This window comes from Lolium perenne, chromosome 1 (genome assembly GCF_019359855.2).
Source record: "Lolium perenne isolate Kyuss_39 chromosome 1, Kyuss_2.0, whole genome shotgun sequence".
NCBI lineage: Eukaryota > Viridiplantae > Streptophyta > Magnoliopsida > Poales > Poaceae > Lolium > Lolium perenne.
Window position 1 is genome coordinate 193,166,502 of NC_067244.2, and position 25,425 is coordinate 193,191,926.

Sequence of the window (25,425 nt, forward strand, 5' to 3'; positions counted from 1 at the left end):
CTTGGGTGCAAGCTCCTGGCGGCGCTGAAGAAGCTTCTTTTAGAGGCCCAGTCCGAATTGCTGGGCGTCACCGTCAGGCGCAGCTTCGGCAGGTGCACAGAATTTCCTGTCTTTGTGTGAATTATGGGTGATTACCTCTGAATTTATCATGGGGACTCTCTGTCTTTCTGTTTTAGGCACCAGCTCCGGAATCTGGACCTGTACGTCATGCTCGGCTCTCTCTCTCTCTCTCTCAACTGCTCAATCTTTGCAACTAATGTGGTGCTCGGATGAATCCCTTTTGTTGTGCCTACAAAAAACATGCATACTTGGGTCTAAAGCTGCATGAGCCTCTAGAGATTTTGGTGTTTTTAATAGCAGATTAGGCATGTGATCGTGCCCTGTATTTAGTTGATGCACTGCAGTCTATATGTTATACCCTGTAAACATCAATCAATACAAGCTAAATACATATTCATTACTCTAAATTCCAATTCTTAGGGTGGAGTTTTAATTCTTTGTTTAGGATTTGCTTGTGCATATGGAGATTAGATAGAGTGCTGGAGCTTTTTTCTCCAATCTATATGATGTCACCATTATAAATCCATCTAATAATTATTTTTATAGTTTTTATTTTTATTATTCCGTAGCAACGCACGGGCATTCAACTAGTAAAGATAAAAAGCGAAATTACGAGAAAGCCTTCTACTTTTCTCCACAGGCCACACAAGAGGCCCGGCCCAATTACAAGACGCACTGGGCCACCAAACCGACTACCCGAGAGGCCGAGACCGTCCCCTAGAAAAAAAAGGAGACCGCCGGAGAAGTCCGAGACCCTACCCACAAGCCGCCACCCAGCCTCCGCCTCCACCCAGCTCTCGTCGCCCGCGCCACTTCAGACGAGCCTCCGCCGTGCCGCCCCCGCCTCCGAACTCCAAACTACTCTCCTAAACCCCCACCGGCACGAAACCCTAGGACTACACCGCGGCGGCCATGGGGATCGACGCCGACATCGACATGGCGGACCTCGCCTCTCTTGACGGCCCCGCCTCTTCCGCCGCCGCCGCCGCCCCCTCCACCCGCTTCGCCCCCAACATCAAGGGCAAGCCGAAGGCCAAGCCTAAGCCGAAACCAAAAGCAAAACCCAAACCGGAGCCCGAGCCGGTGCCCGCGCCCGAGCCAGTACAGGAGGATGAACCCCGCGCGGCGGCGGCCCCGCTGCCGGAGGATAGCGTGGACGCGATGGAGACGGACGTGGTGGGCGCTGGCGTGGGCGCGGATGAGATGGATCACGAGGTCGAGGACGAGGACTTCGTGGTGCGGGAGATCGATGTGTATTTCACGCCCAAGCCCTTCGACGAGGACACCATGGTAAAGTGTTCCAACGCTCGCTGACTCCGTTCCTGTTCCTTTGTGCCGTAGTGTTAAGTTTTTCTAAGCTGCTTTTAGTGCTTGCATGATTCTGCGGCCTGATTGACTCTGCTGTGGCTATGAATGCTGTCTGTGTTGGTTGGTTTAGTTTTCAGTGTCGCTGATGATTAATGAAGTGTTTTTATATGGCGTTTCCATCTTGATAGTGATCTGATTCTCTCTCCCAGTGGCAATAGAGGACCCTATATTTGCTGAACTTATTTGATGTACAGTTAGCTAGTTTGGCTGAACTGAACTATATGGTTAATCAGTTTAAGATAGACAACAGTAGCTTGACTATGAAAGGGCTATTTCAGTCTGTTATCGATTTTTTGTATTGGTTTGGTTGAACTGAACTATGCTGGACCTTTGCGGTCCTTTGGTACTCATCAACTTCTATTATAATGCTCACCTGTAGACTGCTCTTCTTTGTGTTATATCTATTTCTGAACTTAATTTCGTATATGGGAACTTCACAGCTTTACATTATGCAATATCCGCTGAGGCCATGCTGGCGCCCGTATGAGCTTAATGAGATCTGTAAGGAGGTACGACCCCTGCTAGCTGTATCTCCCTTTTCACGGTTAATGTCTGTCAGTTGATAGCATATTAGTTTTTTTTTTACTTCATTAAAAGGATTATGATCAAATCAGGTTCGCGTGAAGCCGCGGAGCTCAGAAGTTGAAGTAGATTTGGATATCGATACTAACAGTGATAATTACGACCCAGAGGTTTCTGCATCTGCGAGACTAACAAAGCAGGTGGGTCTTACTGTCACATAATTTATTACAGACTTAACTCTTTGGATTATTTATCATGCTTCTCTATGATATTTAACTATGTATGATTCCTTGGGTGCTCAGTAATTTTATGTGAAATTTATTGTTGAAGCTTACATTATCCATTCAATTGTTATTAATATTTGTAAGCTTAATTTATGGATACTTACTCGATGATCGCTGTTTATAGTGCACCATAGGTTTCTCCTTGATGTTATCCCGCTATTATAAATGACTATTTATCTGAATGGATAATTTGTCCATGTGCTTTCTGCTTATTTAGTTTTGTGTTGAAAAATCATGTTGATTGTTTATTCAGAGTAACGTGCATAGCTGGCCTTGTGGCTATTCCATAGCCTTACCTATTTGTGCTGTCAAAAGTGCAAAGGGTGCGGCTTGGTGCATGACAGGAGACTAGACTCGAAAAGTGCTTTGTCAAGCTGTACGGATTTCGAGTCTAGTCTCCTGTCAACTTCTTGTTAATACTATTAATATAGAGGACATTTTTTTTAGAGAACCTTGATGTGGTAAAATCAAGCAATAATCCCCTGAAGTCTCCTAAGTCTTAAGATGAATGCTCCCTGTTAGCCAACTAGCCACACAATTATTTTATCTGAATATAAAGGAGTAGAGCAGAGTAAACCCGTTGGAAGAGGGCAAAATAAATACTGGTTGATTGGCAGGAGGCATGAGCAGAAAAGAAGGTGAGGGGGTGGGAGGAGAGGAGTATTGGAGTAATGTGGTTCTTGTAAGTTACGCTAAAGAAAAGACCATAATAGCACCGATTTCAGATCGGTGCTGTGTCCCCTGACACAGGTTCATTCGCCCTCAATCAAGGGTTAGAGTCAACAGGTGGAATGCCATTGTCATAGTAGTTCCCTCCTTTTTTTGTAATAATAATTAAATTCAGTATGCTGGAATGGTTTTCTTCAGATTCTGCACTCTTATTACGTTGTGCTCACATCTAGAGTTCGCCTTGTATAAGACATGGAGTAATGCCGCATAGTGTCACTGTTGGTTGATTTTTGCCGCATACATTCCTGGCTGATCCTTTTGGCATTCCTCATTCATGGATTGTGCTGCAGAATGTAGTTCTGTATTTTGGGTGGGGGTGGGGGGTGCTACAGGAGTTACTTATTTGTTCCAGGGCATAGTTGTTGTATGTGATTTGGTGGGACGGTATACCGGTAAAACTCAGAGTTTGGAGCTGCTGCGGCTGGAAGAAACACAGAAGTCGTAGCTTCTGGTCTGTAGTGCAATTTTTGAAAGCGCTCCACTCAAGCCGCTGCGTGGGTGGCCAAAAAAGTGGTGTTTGTTTGGGCTCCGGCTTCCACAGCCCAGAAGCTGTTGGAGCGGCTGGGAGGAGCCCAGACAAACAGAGCCTTATGCTGGTTCTTCGTTGGGCAGTAGTTCAGTTTTCATCCGAACTGTTCTTTTCTTCCCCAGCTGGTATGTCTGAATAATTTCATTGATATCGTTGGGTTTATGTTGTGGCAGACACTATCATCATCGAAAGCAGCTGATGTGACTGATTATGCAGTTGGGGTTCTTCGAGGCAACTTGGTAAGTAGCAGAACAATTTTTATGTATGTATTGTCTATGGCGAATTAGCCACGAAAGTTGCATATGTACTTCTGGTGTGCCTCACTTAGCTTAGGCCATCTGTGCCATGAACATTGAACAAAATGAATCGTGGTGTGCCTCACTTTGCTTTGGCCAACTGTGCCATGAATATTGAACTAAATCCTTAACCTGCAATGGCGTATAGAGACCTGTTCTTCATGGTTCTAATGGTGTATTGGATTGAGAGGTTTTAATCCATCTCCTTGTTTGAGATAAATTGAAGTATTCATGAGCATGCTCCTGAATTATGGACAGATTGATTCGGTACTCTTATGTTTAAATAGTTCTGGTGGAACTTGATGTACATGCAGTCAGATAAGGCTAGTACTCCTACACTCGAGAAGTTGAAACAATTGCACGAGAGTTAGTGGTACTGAGTTTGTTAACTTGTTTTGTCCCTAATTAGCTTCTTGTACTTGTTGGATAGTAGCTATAGTTCACAGCCTACCCATTGCAGGAAAACTTGTACCTTCTGAAAGAACTTTTATTCTAGGCAACTGATTAATGCAAGGTGTTTGGTCATGTGATGTAAATGAACATAATTGATCCCCTTGCTTTGTTTCACAGGTTTATTTAAATCATATTGATGCAGTGATGCAACTGCGACCATCGATGTCACATCTAAATTCTGGTGGATCACATACTAGGCAGCCTTTACAACGGGTAGAAACAAATGTTCGTACAGGTGGTCCAGCGGCTCCATCAGTTAAGGTGCGGCACTAGTTCTCGCCAGCATTGCTACTATTTTGTTGTGTGTTCACAACAAGTTTGATGAACATCGAAATATCTTCCCTAGCCACAATCTCTGCTAATAGTTATCTAGACAACCAGGGGCAACTGAAAGCTACCTCTTAAAATGTAACAAACAAATTGAGCCATGCAATAATGTTTCGTAATGCGTGTTGGTGACAGTGAACTGGCTTTGCCAACATAACAACCTCTGGTTCCCATGTTACTCCACATTCATGGAACAACACGTCAACAGTAAGAGTAGCATACAGATGATTTCTGTCTGTTTTTAAATTGGTATTTTATTGGAGTTAGCCCTTTCGGTATTAACTTCTGCAAGAAAAGTTGCATGTATGGTATTCGCTCTCTGAGGCTCGGCTAAGCAGGTACAACATCTGAATGCGTACTTTCCTGCGATTATGAGAAAAAAATGTTCTGTTGTCAATGATCTAAGGTTTGCTTAGTGAATGTGCGCATTTAATGTATAACACTGAGGAGAACAGATGTCATGCTGAAATATGGCACACCCTTCCTATTGGTGTATGTAATGTATTCCATGTGTGCTGTTTTTGAGCATCATATTCTTGAACTACCCTGCTTACTTCTGTAGAGAAAGGGCTGCAGTAATGTTAAGACTGTTGCCTTTTTGCTGCTAGCTCTGAGCGTCTATTCATGTCTTCATTGTCGCTTACCTTATGCTCCCAGGGAAATGAGCGCTCAGATGGTTCCAAGGACTCCGCTGAAGAATCTGAGGTTTGTAATAAGGATATTAGTTTTTCACTTAATGTAAATTTATCTGTCTTACATTCTAGGCTTTCTTTTGGTCCAGTTCATTTTTGTTATATCTTCTACTGAAATTTGGGTCTTCTAGTCTTGGTTCTCTCCATAGTAAGCCTCTACTGAGTTCGGCTCCCTCACTGTTTTGTTTCGACATTTTGCTAGTTAATTTTTGAACCTATTCAAGCTTCCTAGTTTACAAGGCTGAACATTTTCTGGGTATAAATAGTGTGCGGCCCTAGATACACAAAAGTCGACTAGAATGACTTCAGGTTTGTTTGGTGTTTGAGGTGAATATGGTAATAGTGTTGAGTCAAGAGGAATCACTTTGATATGTATCAACATTTGGCTACCTGCTTTTGTTAAAATTTGTACAAACAGAGTTTTCAACTGGTGTTACTATTAGATACATAATTAGAAATAAGAGCACAACAGTAAATTCTGTGGCAGCGGCCAATGCTTTTTTGAGATATATTGAACTTGTAATCGAATTTGCCAAACAGACAAACAGGACACTGAATTTGCCACAACATATCTAATTTTGCAATAGCCTCCAATGCTTTTGGGAGAGGTAATTAACTTGTAATCGAATTTGCCAAACAAAACACCATGTATTTGTATTCCACAACAGCTATAAACAAATGTGACATGTCGTAGTTCAGCAAAAAATTGGCCCTTAACATATCTTGTAAGGTGGATCTGCAACATTACTGATGGTGTCAATGCCAACTCTATTATTAGGCTGTGATCTTGACCATCCACTGGGTAAGTGATATATTGCTGATCTTGCCTCCTATTGTCTCCTACCTGATTGCTGTGACTGTGAGTGATCAGCCATACAGTATTCCGGTAGTTGCACCTAGTGGTAGCAGGATGCCATAAATCAATGGGGGTATTAATTAGGGGTGTAAACGGATAGGATAATTTCCGCACTGAAGCCGGCACCGAATCCGTTTTAAGGTATCCATATTCGATTTTAAAGAATCTGGTGGATAAGTATATCCGATTCCGAAGTGGTGCTCTGGAGACGGTATAGCAAATAGCATGTGGATTTGGATTATCCGAAATTTAATTAGGATAATCCGATTTTTAAGTCAAAAGCCAAGGCCAATCTTGCAAGGTTAGTAGTTGTTGAGTTACCAAATTCATTTGGCGAACATGTTTAGCTCTAAATTTCTATCAATGCTTGAATTTTAGCGCATTATGTTGTCTCTTCTGTCACGGAAAGTTCAAATCTCTCAAGATTTGCAAGAACTATAGCTATCTATCGATGAGATCATATATCCGACTATTTTGTTTCCGGTCCGAGTCGGCCCCATTTCCGATTCGAATCCGCAGTTCGGTATATCCGCATTCGAATCCGAAACCGATCAATATCCGGTCTGATCCGAATCCGAGAAAAATACATGGTAAAGGATATGGTATGAGCAAAATCCGATCCGATCCAATCCGTTTACACCACTAGTATTAATACACAAATACAAAATGCTGATACTTCAGCAATTTTTGGCATGAGAAAGATCTTGGTGCATAATAAATATTGTATTAAGCCCAATATACTTTAGTTAAATAAAATGTGTACCAAGATGTGCATTTACAAGTACAACATACGTGAACAAATAGCAATGTATTTGGATCCACCAAAATAAAATGAATGCAAAATTGTGACGTCGAACTGATCCACTCTAGGTGTCGAGGCAGCCAGTCATATCTGGATTTGGGTTCTGTCTGCCTACGGTCGTTGGACAGAAAATGGAGGCGTATACATTTGGAAAACACACATAGTACAAAGAACACACAATACACGAGATAAACTAAATATAAGGCGGATTCGGACTGTTAAATCCATGCTTTGACTGCAAGTTACTCATGCAATAGTCAATAGTTACAAAATCGCAATAATACAAAAGTTTTTTAATATAATCTAATGTGTCTATTTTGTGTAACATACAACAACAACATCAAAGCCTTTTTCCCAAGCAAGTTGGGTAGGCTAGATATGAAACCCAACAGAACTAAAAGGAAGCTAAAAACAAGAACAAGATGAAAAAAGAGAGTAAACTAAGATTGTGGCACATGGATCGCTGATCTCCATGCAGTCCTATCAAGAGCCAAGACTTTAGGTACATTCCAATCCCTCAAGTCTCTTTTTACCGCCTTCACCCAAGTCAACTTTGGTCGTCATCTACCCCTTCTAGTCTCCTCCATACTCACTAGAATTCCGCTTTTGGAGGACTCTACTGGATATGCCCAAACCACCTTAGTCGATGTTGGACAGGCTTCTCGTCGATCTGTGCCACTCCTAATCTATCGCGAATTACCTCGTTCCTAATCCGGTGCTTTCTTGTATGGACGCACGTCCATCGTAGCATGCGCATCTCCGCAACACTCATTTTTTGTATGTGTTGTCTTTTAGTTGGCCAACATTCTGCCCCATATAGCATCGCCGGTCTAACTGCCGTCCTATTGCTTTGCAACATTGATCCCAAATATCGGAGCTTTGCAACATTGATCCCAAATATCGGAAGGTGTCCCTCTTAGGCACTATTTGTCCTTCTAATCTGTCATCTCCGTCTTCGCCACCAACACCACTAAAGTTGCATCGCATGTACTCAGTTTTGGTCCTGACTCCAACGTCTGCCTCCATAGCTCTAACACCCTATTCACGCCGGCCCTGGTTTCATCTACTAGCACCATATCAGCAGTAAAGAGCATACACCAAGGAATATATCCTTGGTCACCTCATCCATCAACAAGGAAAACATGTATGGGCTTAAGGCTAACCCTTGATGTAGACCTACAGTGATTGGGAAGGTATCGGTCTCACTATCACGGGCGTACATATCTCTGATGAGGCTAATGTGCTTTGTTGGGACTTTGTGTTTCTCCAGCGCCCACCACATGACCGTCATTGGTATCTTGTCATACGCCTTCTCCAAGTTGATGAAGACCATATATAGGTCCTTCTTTTGCTCCCTATATCTCTCCATAAGTTGGCGAAGTAAGAAAATCGCGTGGTTTTTAGTGACATTCGTCATTCTCCTCAAGCGATGCTCGATGATTTTCTCCCAAAGTTTCATAGTATGGCTCATAAGTTTAATCCCTCGGTAGTTAGTACAACTTTGAATATCTCCTTTATTCTTGAAGATTACTAATATGCTTTTCCTCCACTCTTTGGGCATCTTGTTTGACCGGAAAATGTGGTTGAATAGCTTAGTTAGCCATACTATTGCCATGTCTCCAAGGCTTCTCCACACCTCAATTGAACATCATCAGGGCCAAGGGCCTTTCCTCCTTGCATCCTTTTGAGGGCCTCTTTAACCTCAAGCTCTTGGATCCTCGGCACGAAACACCTATTGATGTCATCAAAGGAGTCATCCAGCTTGGGCATAGTGCCCTTATTCCCATCATTGAATAACCCATCAAAGTACTCCCTCCATCTATTCTTGATCTCTTAATCTTTCACTTGAAGTCGATTAGCCTCATCCTTGATGCACTTAACTTGGTTGAAGTCCCTCGTCTTCCTCTCACGAATATTTTTCCATCTTGCAGATATCCTTCCCGCCCTCCTTTGTGCCTAGTCTATCATATAGCTCATCATAGGCCTGCGCCCTTGCTCCACTCACAACTCGCCTTGCATTCTTCTTGGCCTCTTTGTACTTTACCATGTTGCTTGTGCTTCTATCCTGGTGCCAACTCTTGTAGCACTCCTTTTACTTGATAGCCCTTTGGACATCCTCATTCCACCACCATGTGTCCTTAGCTTCTGGCTTCTTACCCTTTGTCACTCCAAGCAGCACCTCCCTAGCTACCTTTCGGATGCAAGTACCCATCTTCACCCACATGCTATCCTCACCTCCCTCTTCGTCCCATGGTCCTTCCATGATCATCCTCTCCCGAAAGGTCTGTTGTGCTTCCCCTTTGAGCTTCCACCACTCCGTTCTTGTGATTTTGATGCCTTTATCCCACATCACACGAGCGTGAAAAGGGAAGTCGGCTACCACAAGCTTATGTTGCGCCACAACACACTCCATGGTTAAACCATGGATTTGGACCGTCAAATTATACCTTATATTATGGAACAAAGTTTAGTATCTTTGTGTTCTTACCATACACCATTTTGTTATTTAAACTTCAGAAATAATTGATATGCCTTTTTTCGTTTGTCATTTCAGCCATGGATATCGCTCACATACGAACCAGCTGGGAGTCACATTGCAAACAAGTACGACACTGAGATGATAGCAAATGACAGCAGGCCTATAGATTTCACAATGAGCACGTAAGTGTTGTGATAGTTGTTCCTGGTATTGTTTTGTGAGTAACATTGTGTGATGTAGCAAAATATATTCATATGTAGCACAGACATAAGCGAACCTATATATAGACTTATCGTTGGCTTGTGTCAGAAGATTGCCAGTACATATTTGCTTTTGTAGCAAATATGTCATGGCCATGTAAGCTGAGTCACCAAGAATATAATATACAAGACTGTTCTGCATGTTCAGTTTGAGCCTAATTGTCCCACTGGCAATCAAATTTCAGCTGTATTCTAATTTCGCAACCCATTTTCCTTTAGGGCTGCATGATTTGAAGCATTGCTGGCAAAATCTGGTCAATATCTCAATTGTATGTTTTGAGTAATTGAGTTGTTGACGCTGCAAACTCACTAATTAGGAAAACATCTTAGCATAGATGGAACTTTCAATGCTAGACATATCGTTTACATTGATTTTATTACTTTTGGTTTAGCCTTTTTGCAAAGTTGACTCTAGGACACCGTTATTTTTTGTTAAGTGCTCAGTCACATTTCAAAATATAAAGTTAACTACAAAATCCATTTACCATAACACACTGTTGATTAAAATATGATGAGTATACGGAAAACATACATGTGATACTCTCCTCTCTCTTGTCCCATTGCTGTGTGAAACCCAAGCAGCATGGCTTGTTTTCATCCCCTCTCCCTTCTCATGCTCCAGTAAATCAAATTTATTTGATACACAAGTAAAATCTGAATTCAATCAGTAAACTAGCTTAATGTGAGCTTGTCCTCTTTTTTTTATCTTCCCTTTTTTCCCTCTATGAACAAGGTCAGACAAAGTGATGGGATCAGTTCCAGCAGATCCAAGGAGTTGCCTGACAGTAGTGGTCGTCTAGGTCATTCACAGGGTACCCGACCTAGGCGCTTGTGTCCACAGGTGCTGTAACAAACACAGCACTGGGATAGTGACGCTAGGCCAGATCCTAGACAGGAGGCTTCCAACGTTGAGTTCTCCAGCATGGCACCACAGTGCATCCGTTGCCGGCTGGCAGGAGTTCATGCATCTCTTTGCTGCCAGCCACGAGTATCTTTCCTACGATGGTCCTGGTGCTTACCCATGGCACAGCAAAGTGTTCATCCCAGGCTTTACAAGTCCATTCTGTGTACAGGGGGTATTGTCTTTTACGTTCACGGATTCGGACAATATAGATAGAGGGGAAGGGAGAACAAATGTAAGAGGATCATGGCAAAGCTTATATTTCGTGAGATATTCACGCTAATATTACGGAAGCAATATTTTGATGTGTGTTCTAGCAAATGGGCATGATTTTTGTAGTGTTATTGAGTCAATGCCATGTTTACAGTGTGTATGATCAATTTGCACAAAATAACAATGCCCTGGAGCCAATTTTGTGTTTATTGTCCATTTCTTGTTTTATTATTGTTGTTAGTGTGCATGATGTTATGTGTTGGTTCGGCACTGACAATCATTAAAACGGTACTGAGGTGCAGTGCGATTTTTCAAATATATACAACAATCAACTTTTTCTGTTACTATCGGATTGGAACTGGTACCTTTTGTTGTATAACTTCCAAATTTATTCTGCAGATCCGATTATGCATTGTCATTGTGTCCTGGTGGGCCTACAGGAAGCAAGAATATGAACAGATGCCATGCGCTAAGGTGCAGATCACATAATTTCCTTTCCTCTACAAGTTCAACTGATCTTGCCATTTCTTTGTATATTTCTGTTTAGTTTTTTTTTAAGTCTGGTGGAGTTTTCAGTTTTTGTAGGGGAGCAGCCCTACTTTGCTAATATATTTATGGAAAATTTCTGCTTATGAAGTGTTACTTTCGCATATATGGAAGTATAAGTATTTTCCATGCATGTTTTTTTTTCTGTTCAAATGACTTTCTAGATTATGTTCCTACTAATTGCAGTCAAGGATGAGCAAATGGATTTGCCACAATAGCTAGAGTTTTTCAGTGATCACTAGGTACTCTGATTAAGAGGCAGTCAACTCATCGCATAACTTGTTGTGAATCAGTACTTTGCTTTGAACTGGAATCCTTGACTAACTATATTTGCGACTATTCTACGAGTTAGTGTCCCAGGGACTATCTGGACTCCCAATAATTTGTGAGAAGACACTAGGAATGCATTAGTATTTAGTAGGAGAGTGACATGGATATGTCACGGATTACATTACAGCATGCATGCATGTGCACGACAAAGATAATATAGAGGTTGCAGTATTAACATGCTAATATATGGTTAAGACTAAAAAGAAATAAATAAGTGTACAGCATTTTGTGGAAGCGTTTTCATTTCACTTTTCCAGTCAGGTTGTTTTTTCTTCCTATTAAATGATCAATAGGCTGTTTTGTGTTTATATGCAATTGAAGCAAGACATGTATATTTTGGAGGCAATTCCCGTAATATATATGTTTAGCTAAAAAAAATGTTGGCCCAATTTTCACTTAATTAAATGTTTGAACATTTCTTCATGAAATGGGTGCTCACTTTTCTGTTCAACTCTAGCAGTCTTGTTAAGAAAATATTGTGCCAATGAAATCATTCTTCTCACACAGCGATTTCAGTGAACAGAAGAATATTACTGTATCATGCCTCCTAGGAGGATTGTAAACCAAACTCTACCTTTTCAATGAAATGAAACACAAAGTTCATTTGCGTTTCACGAAAGAAATGATTCTTCTTTTGTCTGATATACTAAATAGCATCTGAGTGTGCTGTATAATTATTCAATGCTATTTATATGCAAATATTGAAAGTCATATGAGAACTTATTTTGTGTTGACATTAAAATTAGTCAAGCCCTAGATCAAGCGAGAGGGAGGGAGAAAGATGAGTTATGTCGCGATTCTTGCTTACTCCCTGATAGCTTCGACGTCTTTACATAGTCATAATTCATAGAGGTGGCAACTAAAGATATATCACAATTGGATGTAGAGTCTGTCCAAGCTAATCTATCTTTTCCCACCGTAACTAGTCACACGGATGTCTTTATTTATCTTAAACTAAGTATCAACTTGACGGGCATGTGGTTCCATTTCATTGTGTCTAGATTGCCTTAGTTAAAATCTTGCAAGGCCCCACTGGAACGTGTATACTGTGTAGCTTTATATCTTAGTTAAAATCTTGCAAGGCCCCACTGGAACGTGTATACTGTGTAGCTTTATATCATTTCTTTTCTTCCCCATGTTGTTTAACTTGGAGCTGAGATCTACTATTCAACTCAACTCGCAAGTTATTTCTAACTTGCATTGCATAAACAGGGAGATGCTTTTACTGCCACTGGAGGAGCGCCTGAAGAAATGGTTTTCTGAGGTTAGATTCACTGACAGGATGTTTCCAATTCCGAGATGAGATAGAAGAACAAACCAACAAAAGGCTCTAATTGTTTTCTTGACTTTTTTTTTCATTCACTTAATTGAATCAGGTGTCACAAGTGAATCGATTTGATGCTCTAATGCATCTTGCTCCAACCTATTCAGAGGAAGAAGTTCTGAAAATTCTTCCAGTGTATGCAGATTTGGTGCGTGGTTTATGGGTCTGCAAAAGTTCTTTATTGTATGATGATGGACATGCTCCCAAAAGAGATAGAATTATACTCGAATTTACAAAAAAAGAATCCATACCTATGGAAATCGTAGACAAACTGTTCGGAGATGTGCGAACAAGGAATATGATATTGAATCCACTGGGTAAAAGAAGGGAAATGCTTAAAGACTATAAATTTATAGTAGCAGCAGATTTATCCTTCATAAAACGTTATTCCCACATAGTCAGGGAGCAAGAAAATACTTGGTCAGTTCGTGAGGCAACTTTGGCTGCCACCCTAGAGACATATAGCACTACCAAACAAAGTAAAACCAAGAATTCAGCCAGGTCTAACATTCCCGGGAAAGGCATGGATCCAGTTGTGGGTAAGACCAAGGATGGCCTTGTTCAAGGAAGTGAAAGCCATGTGCGCTCTGTCTTGGATAGTGTCTTCATCGCAAATAAAGTTCGCAGGTAATTGTTAAGAAATTTGCTGGTTATCTTTGTTTTTTATCCTGTCTGATTTTTCTTTAAAATTAGTAGTTTCCAGTATGTTTTACCCTCTGAAGTTCATTCATTTGCGTTGGTATGCCAATTGAAGGAAACTATGAATCTCTAGTTGACCTGTACTCTTGATTGTAGCACTCAAGATTGTTTGATTTAATGTCATATCAGCAAGTATCTAGGTGTTTGTTGCCGCAAGAAAATGCGAGCATTGTCTATTCTTGTACTGTTGGTTTTTCGGAGCACTCCAGTGTAGGGGTCATTGATCACGCATATTAGTTTGCATCGAGTTATAGCTATTTTAGTCAGGGGAGAATTCCATCGCATCGCACATTGATGGCAAGTGTGGCAGGTTATGCTGAGAAAGCAGGACTACATCAAAATACCAAGCCAGGCTCTTAAAAGATTTTGCAGTAATGATATACGGTTTGGCATACAAAACGATGATGAGACACTCCTAGGTTCCGAGACCCTGCAGTTGCATGGAAATAGTTTAGCCTACCATGTGAAGTTAACTTGTTACCACAGAGCAAACCAGCATTAGAGCTCTTAAACTAACTACCTTACCACTGTATTAGGCTACTAGTTACTGGTGTCTTGTATATGCGCTGTTATATATGTTGGCTGTTATTGCTAGCCTTAATACCTCATGTACATGCTATGATTAAGTATATAAGTTTCCAGTGCGTGGAATAGATAAGATGACACGAGTAGCTGGCGAAGTGTGTTTTCAGTGCTAAGTTTCTGTATGTATGCTGACTCAGTGGCTCTCTTGTTTCCTTAGCCTGCAACATGTGTTTTTTCCACAATGGATGTTCGAACTATTCAATTGCGATAATGTTGGATGTGTTCACTGTAGCTTTCAGGCAGTAGTTAGAGATTTGAGGCACTTGGCAGTGAAGTATGCCTCTGACAGGAAGGATGGAGCAAGGTTCCAAGCTCTGTCAAATGCTGCAAAAACTTGTGTTTCACTTCCTCGTAAAGAACTTGAGGCTTCAATAAAGGTTGTTGCTGTTTCTGTCCATGATGTATATATTCAAAGGACCGAGGAGAAGGGTACTATGAGGTACTGCAAATTTGAAAATGGCACTGAGTACCAATTTGACAATGACAAGAGCTCCGAACTTATTAATTTACTTTCTCCCTGCAGGAATGTGCTCATTAGGCTATTCCGTGATAAAGAACCAAATGCAACGTTAAAGAAGCAGGAGATTCTTGATAATGCTGTGAGACTGCTAAAGAGAAAAGTTAGTGACAAGGAGTACCATCAGGTGTGGTCTTAAATTAACTATTGCTAATTTTGCACTAGTGTTGCATAATACTCCGTCCCAAAATGTAAGGTGCCTAAGCTTTAGTCAAAAGTCAACATATTTTAAGTTTGACCATATCTATATGTAAAAATATAAACATTCCCAATGCCAAATCAATATCTGTAGATTCACCAGAAACTATAGTTTCTCAAAATGTCCGTTTGATATTGTAGATATCCATATTTTTTTGTATAAACTTGGTCAAACTTAGAAGATGTTGACTTTTGGGTAAAGCTTAGGCGCCTTATATTTTGGGATGGAGGGAGTAATTCTTTGTACAGCTCATAAAACCAATTTAGTCTATTGTATTGCTATTGCTATTTGGTATCCTTTAGTTACTTTGGGAATCAAGTTGCAATAAACACCTAACCTTCAGAGTGTTTGCTTAACTTGAGATGTTCTTTTTTTGTTTGTATAAGCACCATTATTAACAAGTCTGGATACTGGAGAGAAGAAAATTTGAACTAAATGTAGAGTGTGCTAGTATAAGAACCACTGCCAGTAATGTTACTATGCAGAGTCAGGGCTCCTTTGATTCAAAGGATTTGCATAGGAATTGTGTAGGATTTGGTTCCTATGGGAAAAATTCCTATACATGTTGTTTGATTCATAGGAACATATCCTATAGGAAAAATTCCTATAGGAAGCTTGTAGTGTAATTCCTGTAGGAAAAAAGCATTAGCTCATACCTCATGGAAAAATTCCTTTACTACAATCAAACAAACTTCATCTTCCTACAGGTTTCAAGTAGACATGTCATTCCAATCCTATACCTTTCCTATTCCTATGTTTTTCCTATCCTTTAAATCAAAGGAGCCCTCATTTGGCAATCTCCACTAACTGCCTGGCGATAGGTGAGGGATCCAGTTGATAGTTGGTGAGTGCTTGGTGAAGTGGCACAAGGTTAAGGTAGGGTAGTGCCCGCTGTTAGTGATGTGATGATAGACAAGGTGTGTTAGCAGTAGCTACTAAATTAGCATTAGCCTAATACCAGTTACTAGCAAATATGCCCATGCATTGCTACAGGGTAGCAGCAATAGGCCTGTAAGTTGTCACGGAGAGCCCACGGCGCCGCCAGCCCACCCCAATTAATTCGCTTAAGTGAAATTCCATGGACACACATAGAAAACTCACGGGCTCTCACGACGCGCCCGCTACCGCCGCCGTGCCGCCACCCATCCAGATCCGTCCCTGCGCTTCCCCTTTGTTCCCCTCCTCCTCCGCCTTCTCCTCTGCACCCGGTACGTCGACGCACCACTCCCACACCCTAGGCCGGGGGTTTAGTGACCACCAACGGCAAAGCCCTCCACAAAATTCGGCGCCGCAGCAGAAGCTTGAGGCAGGTCGCTACCGCCGAATCGATCTGATGTAGGCGCCACGGCAGACATCTTGCGCGGTAAAGGAGCTGCTGGGGTCCGGCGATGTCTGTGAGCAGCCGCCGGCGTCCGGCGAACTTCCGTGTGGAGCAGCCAGCATTCGACGATGTCTAGGCGGAGCAGCCGGCGTTCGTGAGCAGCAGCCGGCGTGTGGCAGCATCCGTGAGCAGCAGCCGGCGTGTGGCGGCGTTGAGGAGCAACCGGGGTGTGGCGATGTCCATGAGGAGCAGCCAGCGCCGGCGATGTCCGTGAGGAAAAGCCGACCACGGACATCGCCGATGTCCAGCGACATCAATGAGCAGCAGGCGAACATCTGGCAGACTTCAATGAGAGCATCTCCACTCGTTGGCGCTCCCCACGCCCAAATCCGGACGAAACAACCGCCGGATTGGACGAAATTAAGTCGTGGGGAGTACCGTATTTCCAGTCGTCCACCCGGAGTTCGGCGGACATAGTTTAAATTCAAACAAAGCGCCGTCCCGCGCTACAAGTACGGCCAGTTGATCGGCAAAAGGAGCAAAAGGATCAGCCACAGATCGGCGATCGGAGGGAAATTACACGGAAACAGGCTCATCGGGAGTCCCGGCCGGCACGGCGGTGTCCGACGGACCAGTTTCCTCACACGCCGTGGCCGAAGCGGCTGCGGCAGCCGACGACGAAGCAGCGGCAGTGGACGTCGAAGCAGCCGCAGTCGACGAGGTAGATGGGGAGGAAGCCGAGGTAGGAGCCGGCGGAGACGACGAAGGACTGGCCGGGGTGGCTCGGAGGATGTCGCTGCGGTGGCCCTGGTACCAATTCTTTGTCTCGTCCATCAGTTCCATGTTGCCGCCGCCCATCAGGAACGCTAAGTCTGTGTTCCTCTTCTTCGCCGCCGCCGTCGTCTTCAGCAGGGCGATCCGGACGCCTTGGTTGGCGAGCATCTCCCGCCACCTGTCGTCGAACTTGTCGTTCCTCCCGTGGGCGTGCGACCTCAAGTCGGCCTAGCACTTGTCGATCGACGCCTGCATCCTGTCGGCGGGATTGCCCGTCTTTTTGAGCTCTTTGAGCTTCTTCTGGCCGAGTTCAGGGCGCCCTTCCGCCGCGCAAGCCGCCGGAGCGTCGGGGTTGTCTTGCTTTCGGTCTTGCTCTTCGAGAGGGTCGTGCGGGTTTCCTTCCACTTCTCGCAGTTCTCGAGGCGGGCGTAGACGTTCAGGAACTTGAACTGCAGGCCGGTGTCGTCCGTGTACATGTCTAGAGCACGGCGCAGCTGGGGAAAAAAGAGCACGGCGATACGGGTCAGCTCACGACGATGTACCTCGGTGATGCAGGGTCGACGGAGCATACCTTTTGCTCCAAGTCGTGGCCGCTGATCGGCCGTTTGTCGACCTCCTCCTGTATGCCGTGCCATTTGTTGCACGCCGTCTGCATGATCCCCCAATGGGTGGCCATTGCCTTGTCTCCCCGGTACACGTTCATGTTCGTCTTGTTGAAGTAGGGATCGACGAGTTTGCGTTCCTCGTACGCCTGCCTCACTCGAAGCCAATATGTGTCGAACGACTGATTGGCCCCGTTTATGCCGTTCGTGGACACGGTCATCCAAGCTTCGGCGAGGCACTCCTCTTCCTTCGGCGTCCATTTGATACGCGGTTCGGCAGGCGGCGAGTCCTTCCTCCTCTTCTTCTTCCCCTTCGACAGGTTGGCGGCGGCTTGAGTTGGCTCTTCTTCTTCTTCGTCTTCTTCTTCGACGGCTTGGCTTCCGTCGGCAACATCCTCCCGATGCTCGTTGCGCGCCGCCACAGCTGCCGTCGCCCTCGCCTCCTCTTGCGTGAAGAACACCGGGCTCGCGGCGGCGGCGGCCATGAAGAACCCCGGGCTCGCAGCGGCGGCCATGGAGCCGGAGGTGATCATCTCGTGGATCTCCTCTTCGTTCGGCGCCGCCATCGCGCCGAACGGGAGCGGCCCTCGTCGCATGACCGGCGAGCTGCCCTCGAACTGGCCGCCGATGCCGACGTCAAGCTCGGGCGGCGACGGCGCGAACCTGGGCGGTTGGACGTAGGCGCCCTCTTGGAACATGGCAGGCGGCGACGGCGAGTACATCGAAGGGGAGAAGGACGACGGGGAACTACTTGTACCTTGCGCCGGCCATTGGCCGGGGAACATGGCGCCGCCGCCGCTCATGGCCATGCTGATCTTCCTCGCTTGTTCGTCCTGGGCCGCCGCTGCTGCCCTCTTGGCGGCGGCTTTTTTTACCCTCTCCGCCCTGCCGCATGTTTCCACCTCGCGCCGTTTCTCGTCCGCCGCCCACTCTGCGTTCGTCATGCCCGGCGGCCGCTCCTTCTTCGCCCGCGGCTTCCTCGTCGTCGCCTTCGGCGGCATTGTGGTGGACGAGAAGACGAGGAGGAGAGCGGTGGTGGACGAGAAGACGCCGCCGGGAACTGGAACTGGAAGACGAGGAGAATGGACAAATTCGGCGGGAGAGAATGGGGATATGCAAGCAAATTGGAGGGAATGGGGATATGCAAGCAAATTGGAGGGAAAATCGACAGGATTTGGTTTTCCTGTCGTCGACTACGCGGGTCCACACGACGTTTCGCGCCAAAATCTTTCGTCCGGAGTCCCCGAGCGCGCCCCGGGGGCTCCCCCGGGGATGGCGTGGGCTCGCCGGATGGATGAAGGGCCAAATCCGGACGAAAACGAGGAACCGGGGGCGCGACGGGGCCGATTTACGCCGTCCGGATGTAAAAATGGCTCGCCGGGGGCCTGTTCGGGGGGACGAGTGGAGATGCTCTGAGTAGCAGCCAGCGCCGGCGATGCCCGTGAGGAAAAGCTGACGTCCTGTGACGTCAATAAGAAGCACACGAACGTCCGCGACATCCGTGAGGAGCAGCATACAAGCAGACGGCGTATACCGTTCCTCATAGGCTCTTTCCTGTACGGAAGTATTACTAGTGTGGAGCTGGCGGGTTTAAGTTGGCAGGTGGGTAGCAGCTAAACAAACGCGTATTATACAGCCAATTAGCCGTCTCCCGTTCAATTCAAGCGGCACAAGCGGTCACTTGGTGGGCCACCGTGTTCGTGCCCACGTACACCCTGAAGCAGCAACGCATCTCAAGCTGAACCGGCTGGCCACCCGCAGCAGGACGGAGAACCTTCACTGACATGTGGCGTTAGGGTTTTGCGAGTCCGGGGGAAGAGGGCCAATTCGAGGGTGGAAATCCAGAGATGGGGTTTCGGTCCTTCCATCACCGTATCAACAAGCCAGCTGTATTTTTTTTAACTCGGAACGGCCCGAAGGGCCTAGGTGTTTATCATTAAAACAGCGGTGCAGTAGAAATTACAAAGAGGCCCACAAGAACTATTTCTATTACAAACCAGACCTCGGCAAATGCAAATAGGACCCTAAAGAAAAGAGCAGAAACGCAATCCGGTCCTCTGCAACCGCCGGCAGATGGTGGACTCGAACGGTGACCTTCCACGCCGGGACCAGGGACGAAACCACTTGGTCTCCACAGGAAGCGGTGCGTCGCCGTGAATCCATGAAGGGGCCTCCGAAGGAGGTTGAAATCCTGACACCACAGCGACAGGAGCTGGAGCAGCCGCCCTACGGCTTGTTCAGTCGACGGCCAAACCTGGGCCATCGAGGATGATCTCCAAGAAATTGCAGCACCTCAAACTCCATGCAGCTCCCCAGCATCGCCAGCAGCATCAGCCTTCCACCGCCTCATCCCGCCACCATGGCAGCCCGGAAGCGGAAGACGAACCCTGCAAGAGGCAGCTGAGTCGCCATTAACACAGACCTGGACCTTATTGTTGATGGAGATGCGGACGGCGCCACCACTCTTCATTAACGTCTCCGACCGGTGGAGCACCGTGAGGAAGAGAATCACCGTCAAACATCGCCGGAGTCGGTCCCGAAGCACCGGCGAAGCACTCCAAACTACCGGCATGACGCCAAAACCAAGCACCAGGCTAAACTCTAGATACCTACTGTACAGTGGTGGACCCTCGCCCTACTCGCTGCCGGGCAGCACCGGAGAGGAGAGTGGAGGGGCCTGCTGGATCTGGAGAACTCAATGAAGAGCGGTGGCGGAGAGAGAGAGCGGTGGGGGACTCCCAGTCTCGTGACAAACTTTCACAAGCCAGATGTAGGGTTTTCCCACAAAAGAGAATGAAGGTCGCAAGCAAATCACACATAAACTGGATGAACTAGGGTTTTCAATTTTTTGAAAACTCCCAATCTAGATAAAAATTGGTTTCTTGAGAATCATTTTTTCTTGGTAACCTTAATTTAAGCCTCAGGCGCTACCCCTAGTCTATTCTCAATCTTTTCTGCAAATCACACGGTAGAGTTAGAGTTCAACACAGGGTAGTTATGGGCAACTAGAGCCAAACCTGGACCATCGGGTCAGCTTCCCCATATTTTCCTTCTGGCTGAGATATCTTGGAATGTCCGTATTGTTAGGCATGTAAAGGTTGTTTATGGACCTTTTTTTCACATCATCTTGTTACTTGTAGGCTGTGACTGAGATCTGCATCACAAATGATGAAGGACACCTGGTATTGAAGAATGGTGATAAGCCCTGAATTTGTTGTGATGATGATTTTTGTAAAACGTGCAAAGGTGTTTCTTCTTTCTTGAAATGAAAGGTATGCTTTGTTGTTCTTCTATCTACTTAAGTTTCTTTCAAAAATTAAACTTGCATAAAATGGAACCAAAGATATTACCTAATCATCTCTGCGAACTCTTGTGCATTAGTCACAAATTTCCTGATTACCAGATATACTAATTTTCCACAGTTGTTAACTGCGTGGATCATTTAAAACAGAACCTGCATTAGTGAGTGAATGGTTATTTCAAACAGTGGTCTCTTAGCGGGCTTCAGTAGTCAGCCTGTCATCTTACCCTTCATTTTAATGTTAGTTTGTATGTTTTGCTTCCCGTTGATTAATCTGTGATGTTTTATTTCACCAGTATTTGTTATTTCTACTTTCTGGTTGATTTTATTGCGGAAAATCATTTTGTTTGATTCTATAATATATACTGCTTTCATTTTTTTTTAAACAGTTCTTGAAGTTCACCGGAGTCAGAGAAGTTGGTAAATAAGCATTCGAGCAAGATACATTCTATTACCCATTCTAGTCTTAGGTTGCGGTATGGCTAATCTTATGGGATATTGTTCTCACTCCTGGTTTCCAGATCTTCCTTTCTGTTAGAACTTTCGTTCTGAGATACAATTTTTATACAGTATTTCATTATATGTCTGGAGTAAGGAAAACATCAGCGGCCAAAGTGGCGAGAAGGGTTATTGATGATGTTTTCTGGCACTTTTGTAGTTGTAAAGTGGCTGTCTGTTCCATTATTCTAGTCGTATTTAGTTCTGAGTAATATGAGGATTCTGTATATTTAACACATGCTCCTTTTGCCCTCCCCAGTTAGCCCTTGTTGCATTACGGTTTAACTAGCCTTGTGCAGTTCGACTTTGTTTTAGCTTGTTTGTTAGCCATGTCCACAGTGCTAAATTGTTCCCAAAAAAATCAATCATTTCTACGACTTAGGCATCTCATCTCATGTATGATAGGCAAACTGCACAGTAGGGAGTAGGCCGTTGATACTAGGACCCTTCACTAAGGGTAAGAAGGGAGTTTTCTACTCCCTCCGTTCTATGAAACATGTTATAGATTTGTCTAAATTCGGATGCATCTAGACATGATTTATGATTTAGTTTCTACATACATTTAATTTTAATAAATCTCAGATACCTTTCATGGAAAGGAGAGAGTATTTATATTAATTTTTAACATCATATCAGCTAGGACTTTGTTTTATATTCTTCGTTAGCCATGTCCACAGCGCTGAATTATTCCAAAAATATCAATCATTTCTACAACTTAGGCCTCCTATATCATAGCTAAAATGAATAGTTGGCCTGTTTATACTTGGTCAGTTCATTAAGGGTAAGAAGGGAGTTTTCCTGTTTTCTATGAAAAATTCAATTCGGCACATGGAAGCATATGCTCCTACCACCGAAAAACATTTTGGAATGTCTAAAAAAATCGAACAAAAATTCCTGCGCTTGCATATCGACATTCTATGTGCGCACATCAAGTTTCGTGAAAATCTGACATTTTTGTGACTTGTGTGAAAAAAGACAAAGAAAGCGTCACGTACAGAAACTTCTTTTCCACCAAAATTTATCTTTTTTACAAAGTATGTTTTGCATTTCTATGGTGATCTCTATATATGAATCAGGGTGTTAGATGTACTGATCGAAACATTGTACCAGATTACAAAAATATATTACATAACCCTTTTATGATTTTACTCGGCATTAAAGTACACAAATTTTAGTCAAGAGCACCATATATTCACTCCAGATACAATTCATTTAGGTTATCAGCTTAATTCATTTACGAAGAAACATGCCAACGAAATTTTAGGAAGAACACAACGTACCATCAAATCTTATAGCTGGTAGGCATTCACCGATAATTAAACATACTAATCAAATCTCAAACTCAGATTACTTGTAATTAGGCTAGAACTAATCGTTCCCCTAGATTAAATTCACATAGTATAAAATGTGGGTTTTGCACTTAAAAAAAGTGGGTTGTGATCAAACCACATACAGACTGACCATGAGAAAGTGAGAAGAAAAAAAAAGGCACCAACAATTCACCATGCACTCCTTGCCGGGAACAATGGGGACGTTTCTGGAAATTCAAAAACTAAGATGAGTTAAACAAATAAGTATCTTTGTTATTGAGGTGAAACATGTGAATGTGTGGTGCACACATCCAAATAATTACAAATAAAACCACCGGAGTCATGTGCTTATCCATTTATCGCCAAAATATTCCCCATGAAGTATTCCTAGGGATGTGGAGTTTGTTATTCGCCAAGTTCAAAAGGAAGTTTGTTATTCACGCATGCAATTCGGTTTTTTTAGCTTACCGCATCTGGAGTTTGTTATTCACGCGTGTAGTCTCACCACGTCGACTGGCTCTAGGTGAGCATTACTTTTTTTTTCTGAACATATAGGTGAGCATTACTTGGTACTCCGTATCTTTTAGCGATGGAAAGCGCTGGCGTTCCCCCAGGGGAACGCGTCGCTCGCATCCTCCGCCTCCACAGCTTGAGTCGTATCCTGTGGGCCCCGTACCTTATCTTCTCCCTCGGCTCTTTCTCCCCAAGTCGCACATCCGAAACGACTTTTCCCCCCGAATCGCTAGGGGAAGCGCGAGCGTGGCTCCTTCCTTGCGCCGCTCACCTCCGCACCTGGTGTCCTCCTCTAACGCCTCGTGCCTCCTCCACGCCGCTCTCTCCGTCGTCGCCTACCGCCCGCTGCACAAGCCAAGCAGCGGCACCGCCGCCCAAGCCATCATCTAAATCCGTGATGCCCAGCTGCTTCTCCGGCCACTCTTGGCTTCGACCCGTCGCCACCTCTCACCGCGGGGACACCCTCCCTCCTTCAACTACACGGGAACACCTCAGTCAGCATGTTCCTCCGAGCTCGAGATCCTTCTCCTCTGCTGCCGCAAAGGGGTGCAGGCTGCTGCAAGCAGGCCGCCGCTGCGGCAAGGGGCGGCCGCTAGTGCTGCGAGCTGCCCACGCTAGCTGCAAGCTGGGTTGCTGCAAAGGGCCGACACCGGAGATGCTATGGATGCTTCAAGGCGGTCGTTGGGTTGCTGCAAAGGCCAATGCAGGAGCTGCTATGGGCCATCGCCGATGCTACAGGCGGCCGCCGCCGTTGCTACATGCCGCTGACGTTGCTACATACGGCCATCGAGGTTGCTACATCGCAATGCCGAGGTTGCTACATGTCGTCGCCGACGTTGCTACATGCGGCCGCCGTCAACGTTGCTACATGTGGCCGCCGCCGTTGCTACATCCCGCCGCCGATGTTGCTACATGCGGCCGCCGCGGTTGCTACGTCCCGCCGCCGCTGATAACCCACAAGTATAGGGGGTCGCAATAGTCTTCCAGGGAAGTAAAATCCAAATTTATTGATTCGACACAAGGGGAGGTAAAGAATACTTATAATCCTTAACAACTGAGTTGTCAATTCAGCTGCACCTGGAAAAGCACTAGTAACAGGGGTGATGTGAAAGCAGCAGTAATATAAGAGCAATAGTAACAAAGAATACAGCGATAAAGAATAAAGAATACGAGGCAATGGCACCAGAAAATAGTTGATACTACTTCCAATGTCATATAGGAACGAGTATATGATGATGAGAGATGGACCGGGGTTCCCAGCTATCTACACTAGTGGTAACTCTCCAATAACAAGTGACAAGTGTTGGGTGAACAAATTACAGTTGGGCAATTGATAGGATTGAAATAGCATTAAGATAGAACATCAATTTATTAATCATGTAGGCATGTTTTCCATATATAGTCATACGTGCTCGCAATGAGAAACTTGTATAACATCTTTTGTCCTACCAGCCGGTGGCAGCCGGGCCTCAAGGGAATCTACTGGTAATTAAGGTACTCCTTTTAATAGAGCACCGGAGCAAAGCATTAACACTTGGTGAAAACATGTGATCTCATATCTAAGCCTTCCCCTCCAGTTATCCCAGTTGCTGTCACTCTGGGGCCTCGGGTTCCAGACATAGACATGTGCAAACAACTTGTAGATACAATCTAAGCAATAAGTATAGAGCTTAAATCTAAGATCATGCCACTCGTGCACTAGTGACAAGCATTAAACACAACAAGATTGCAGCAACAATAACTTCACAAACTTATAGATAGACTAATCATAATGTAACAAGTCATCGGATCCCAACAAACACAACACCGATTACATCAGATGGATCTCAATCATGTAAGGCAGCTCATGAGAACATTGTATTGAAGTACATGGGAAAGAGAGTACCAACTAGCTACTGCTAGAACCCGTAGTCCATGGGGGAACTACTCACGGAGCATGATGGAGGCGGTGGGGTCGATGGAGATGGCTTCCGGGGGCACTTCCCCGTCCCGGCGGCGTGCCGGAACAGAGACTCTGTCCCCCGAAACGGAGTTTCGCGATGGCGGCAGCGCCCCTGGAGTCTTTCTGGAGGTTCGTCAATTGGTATCAGGTTTTTAGGTCTCTAGGGATTTTATAGGCGAAGAGGCGGCGCGAG

The 25,425-nt window shown here is 44.8% G+C and overlaps 1 protein-coding gene across 1 annotated transcript; it reads left to right on the forward strand.

Annotated features, from left to right (window-relative positions):
- Positions 1-781: 781 nt before the first annotated feature.
- Positions 782-21,744, forward strand: LOC127317124 (uncharacterized). The gene is made up of 14 exons (XM_051347650.2): positions 782-1,350; positions 1,869-1,937; positions 2,043-2,150; positions 3,666-3,731; positions 4,359-4,502; positions 5,226-5,273; positions 9,473-9,579; positions 11,171-11,245; positions 12,860-12,911; positions 13,024-13,598; positions 14,488-14,694; positions 14,779-14,899; positions 20,809-20,940; positions 21,359-21,744. The coding sequence occupies exons 1-13, from the start codon at positions 973-975 to the stop codon at positions 20,875-20,877; spliced, it is 2,019 nt and encodes a 672-aa protein (XP_051203610.1). The 5' UTR covers positions 782-972; the 3' UTR covers positions 20,878-20,940; positions 21,359-21,744.
- Positions 21,745-25,425: the final 3,681 nt, after the last annotated feature.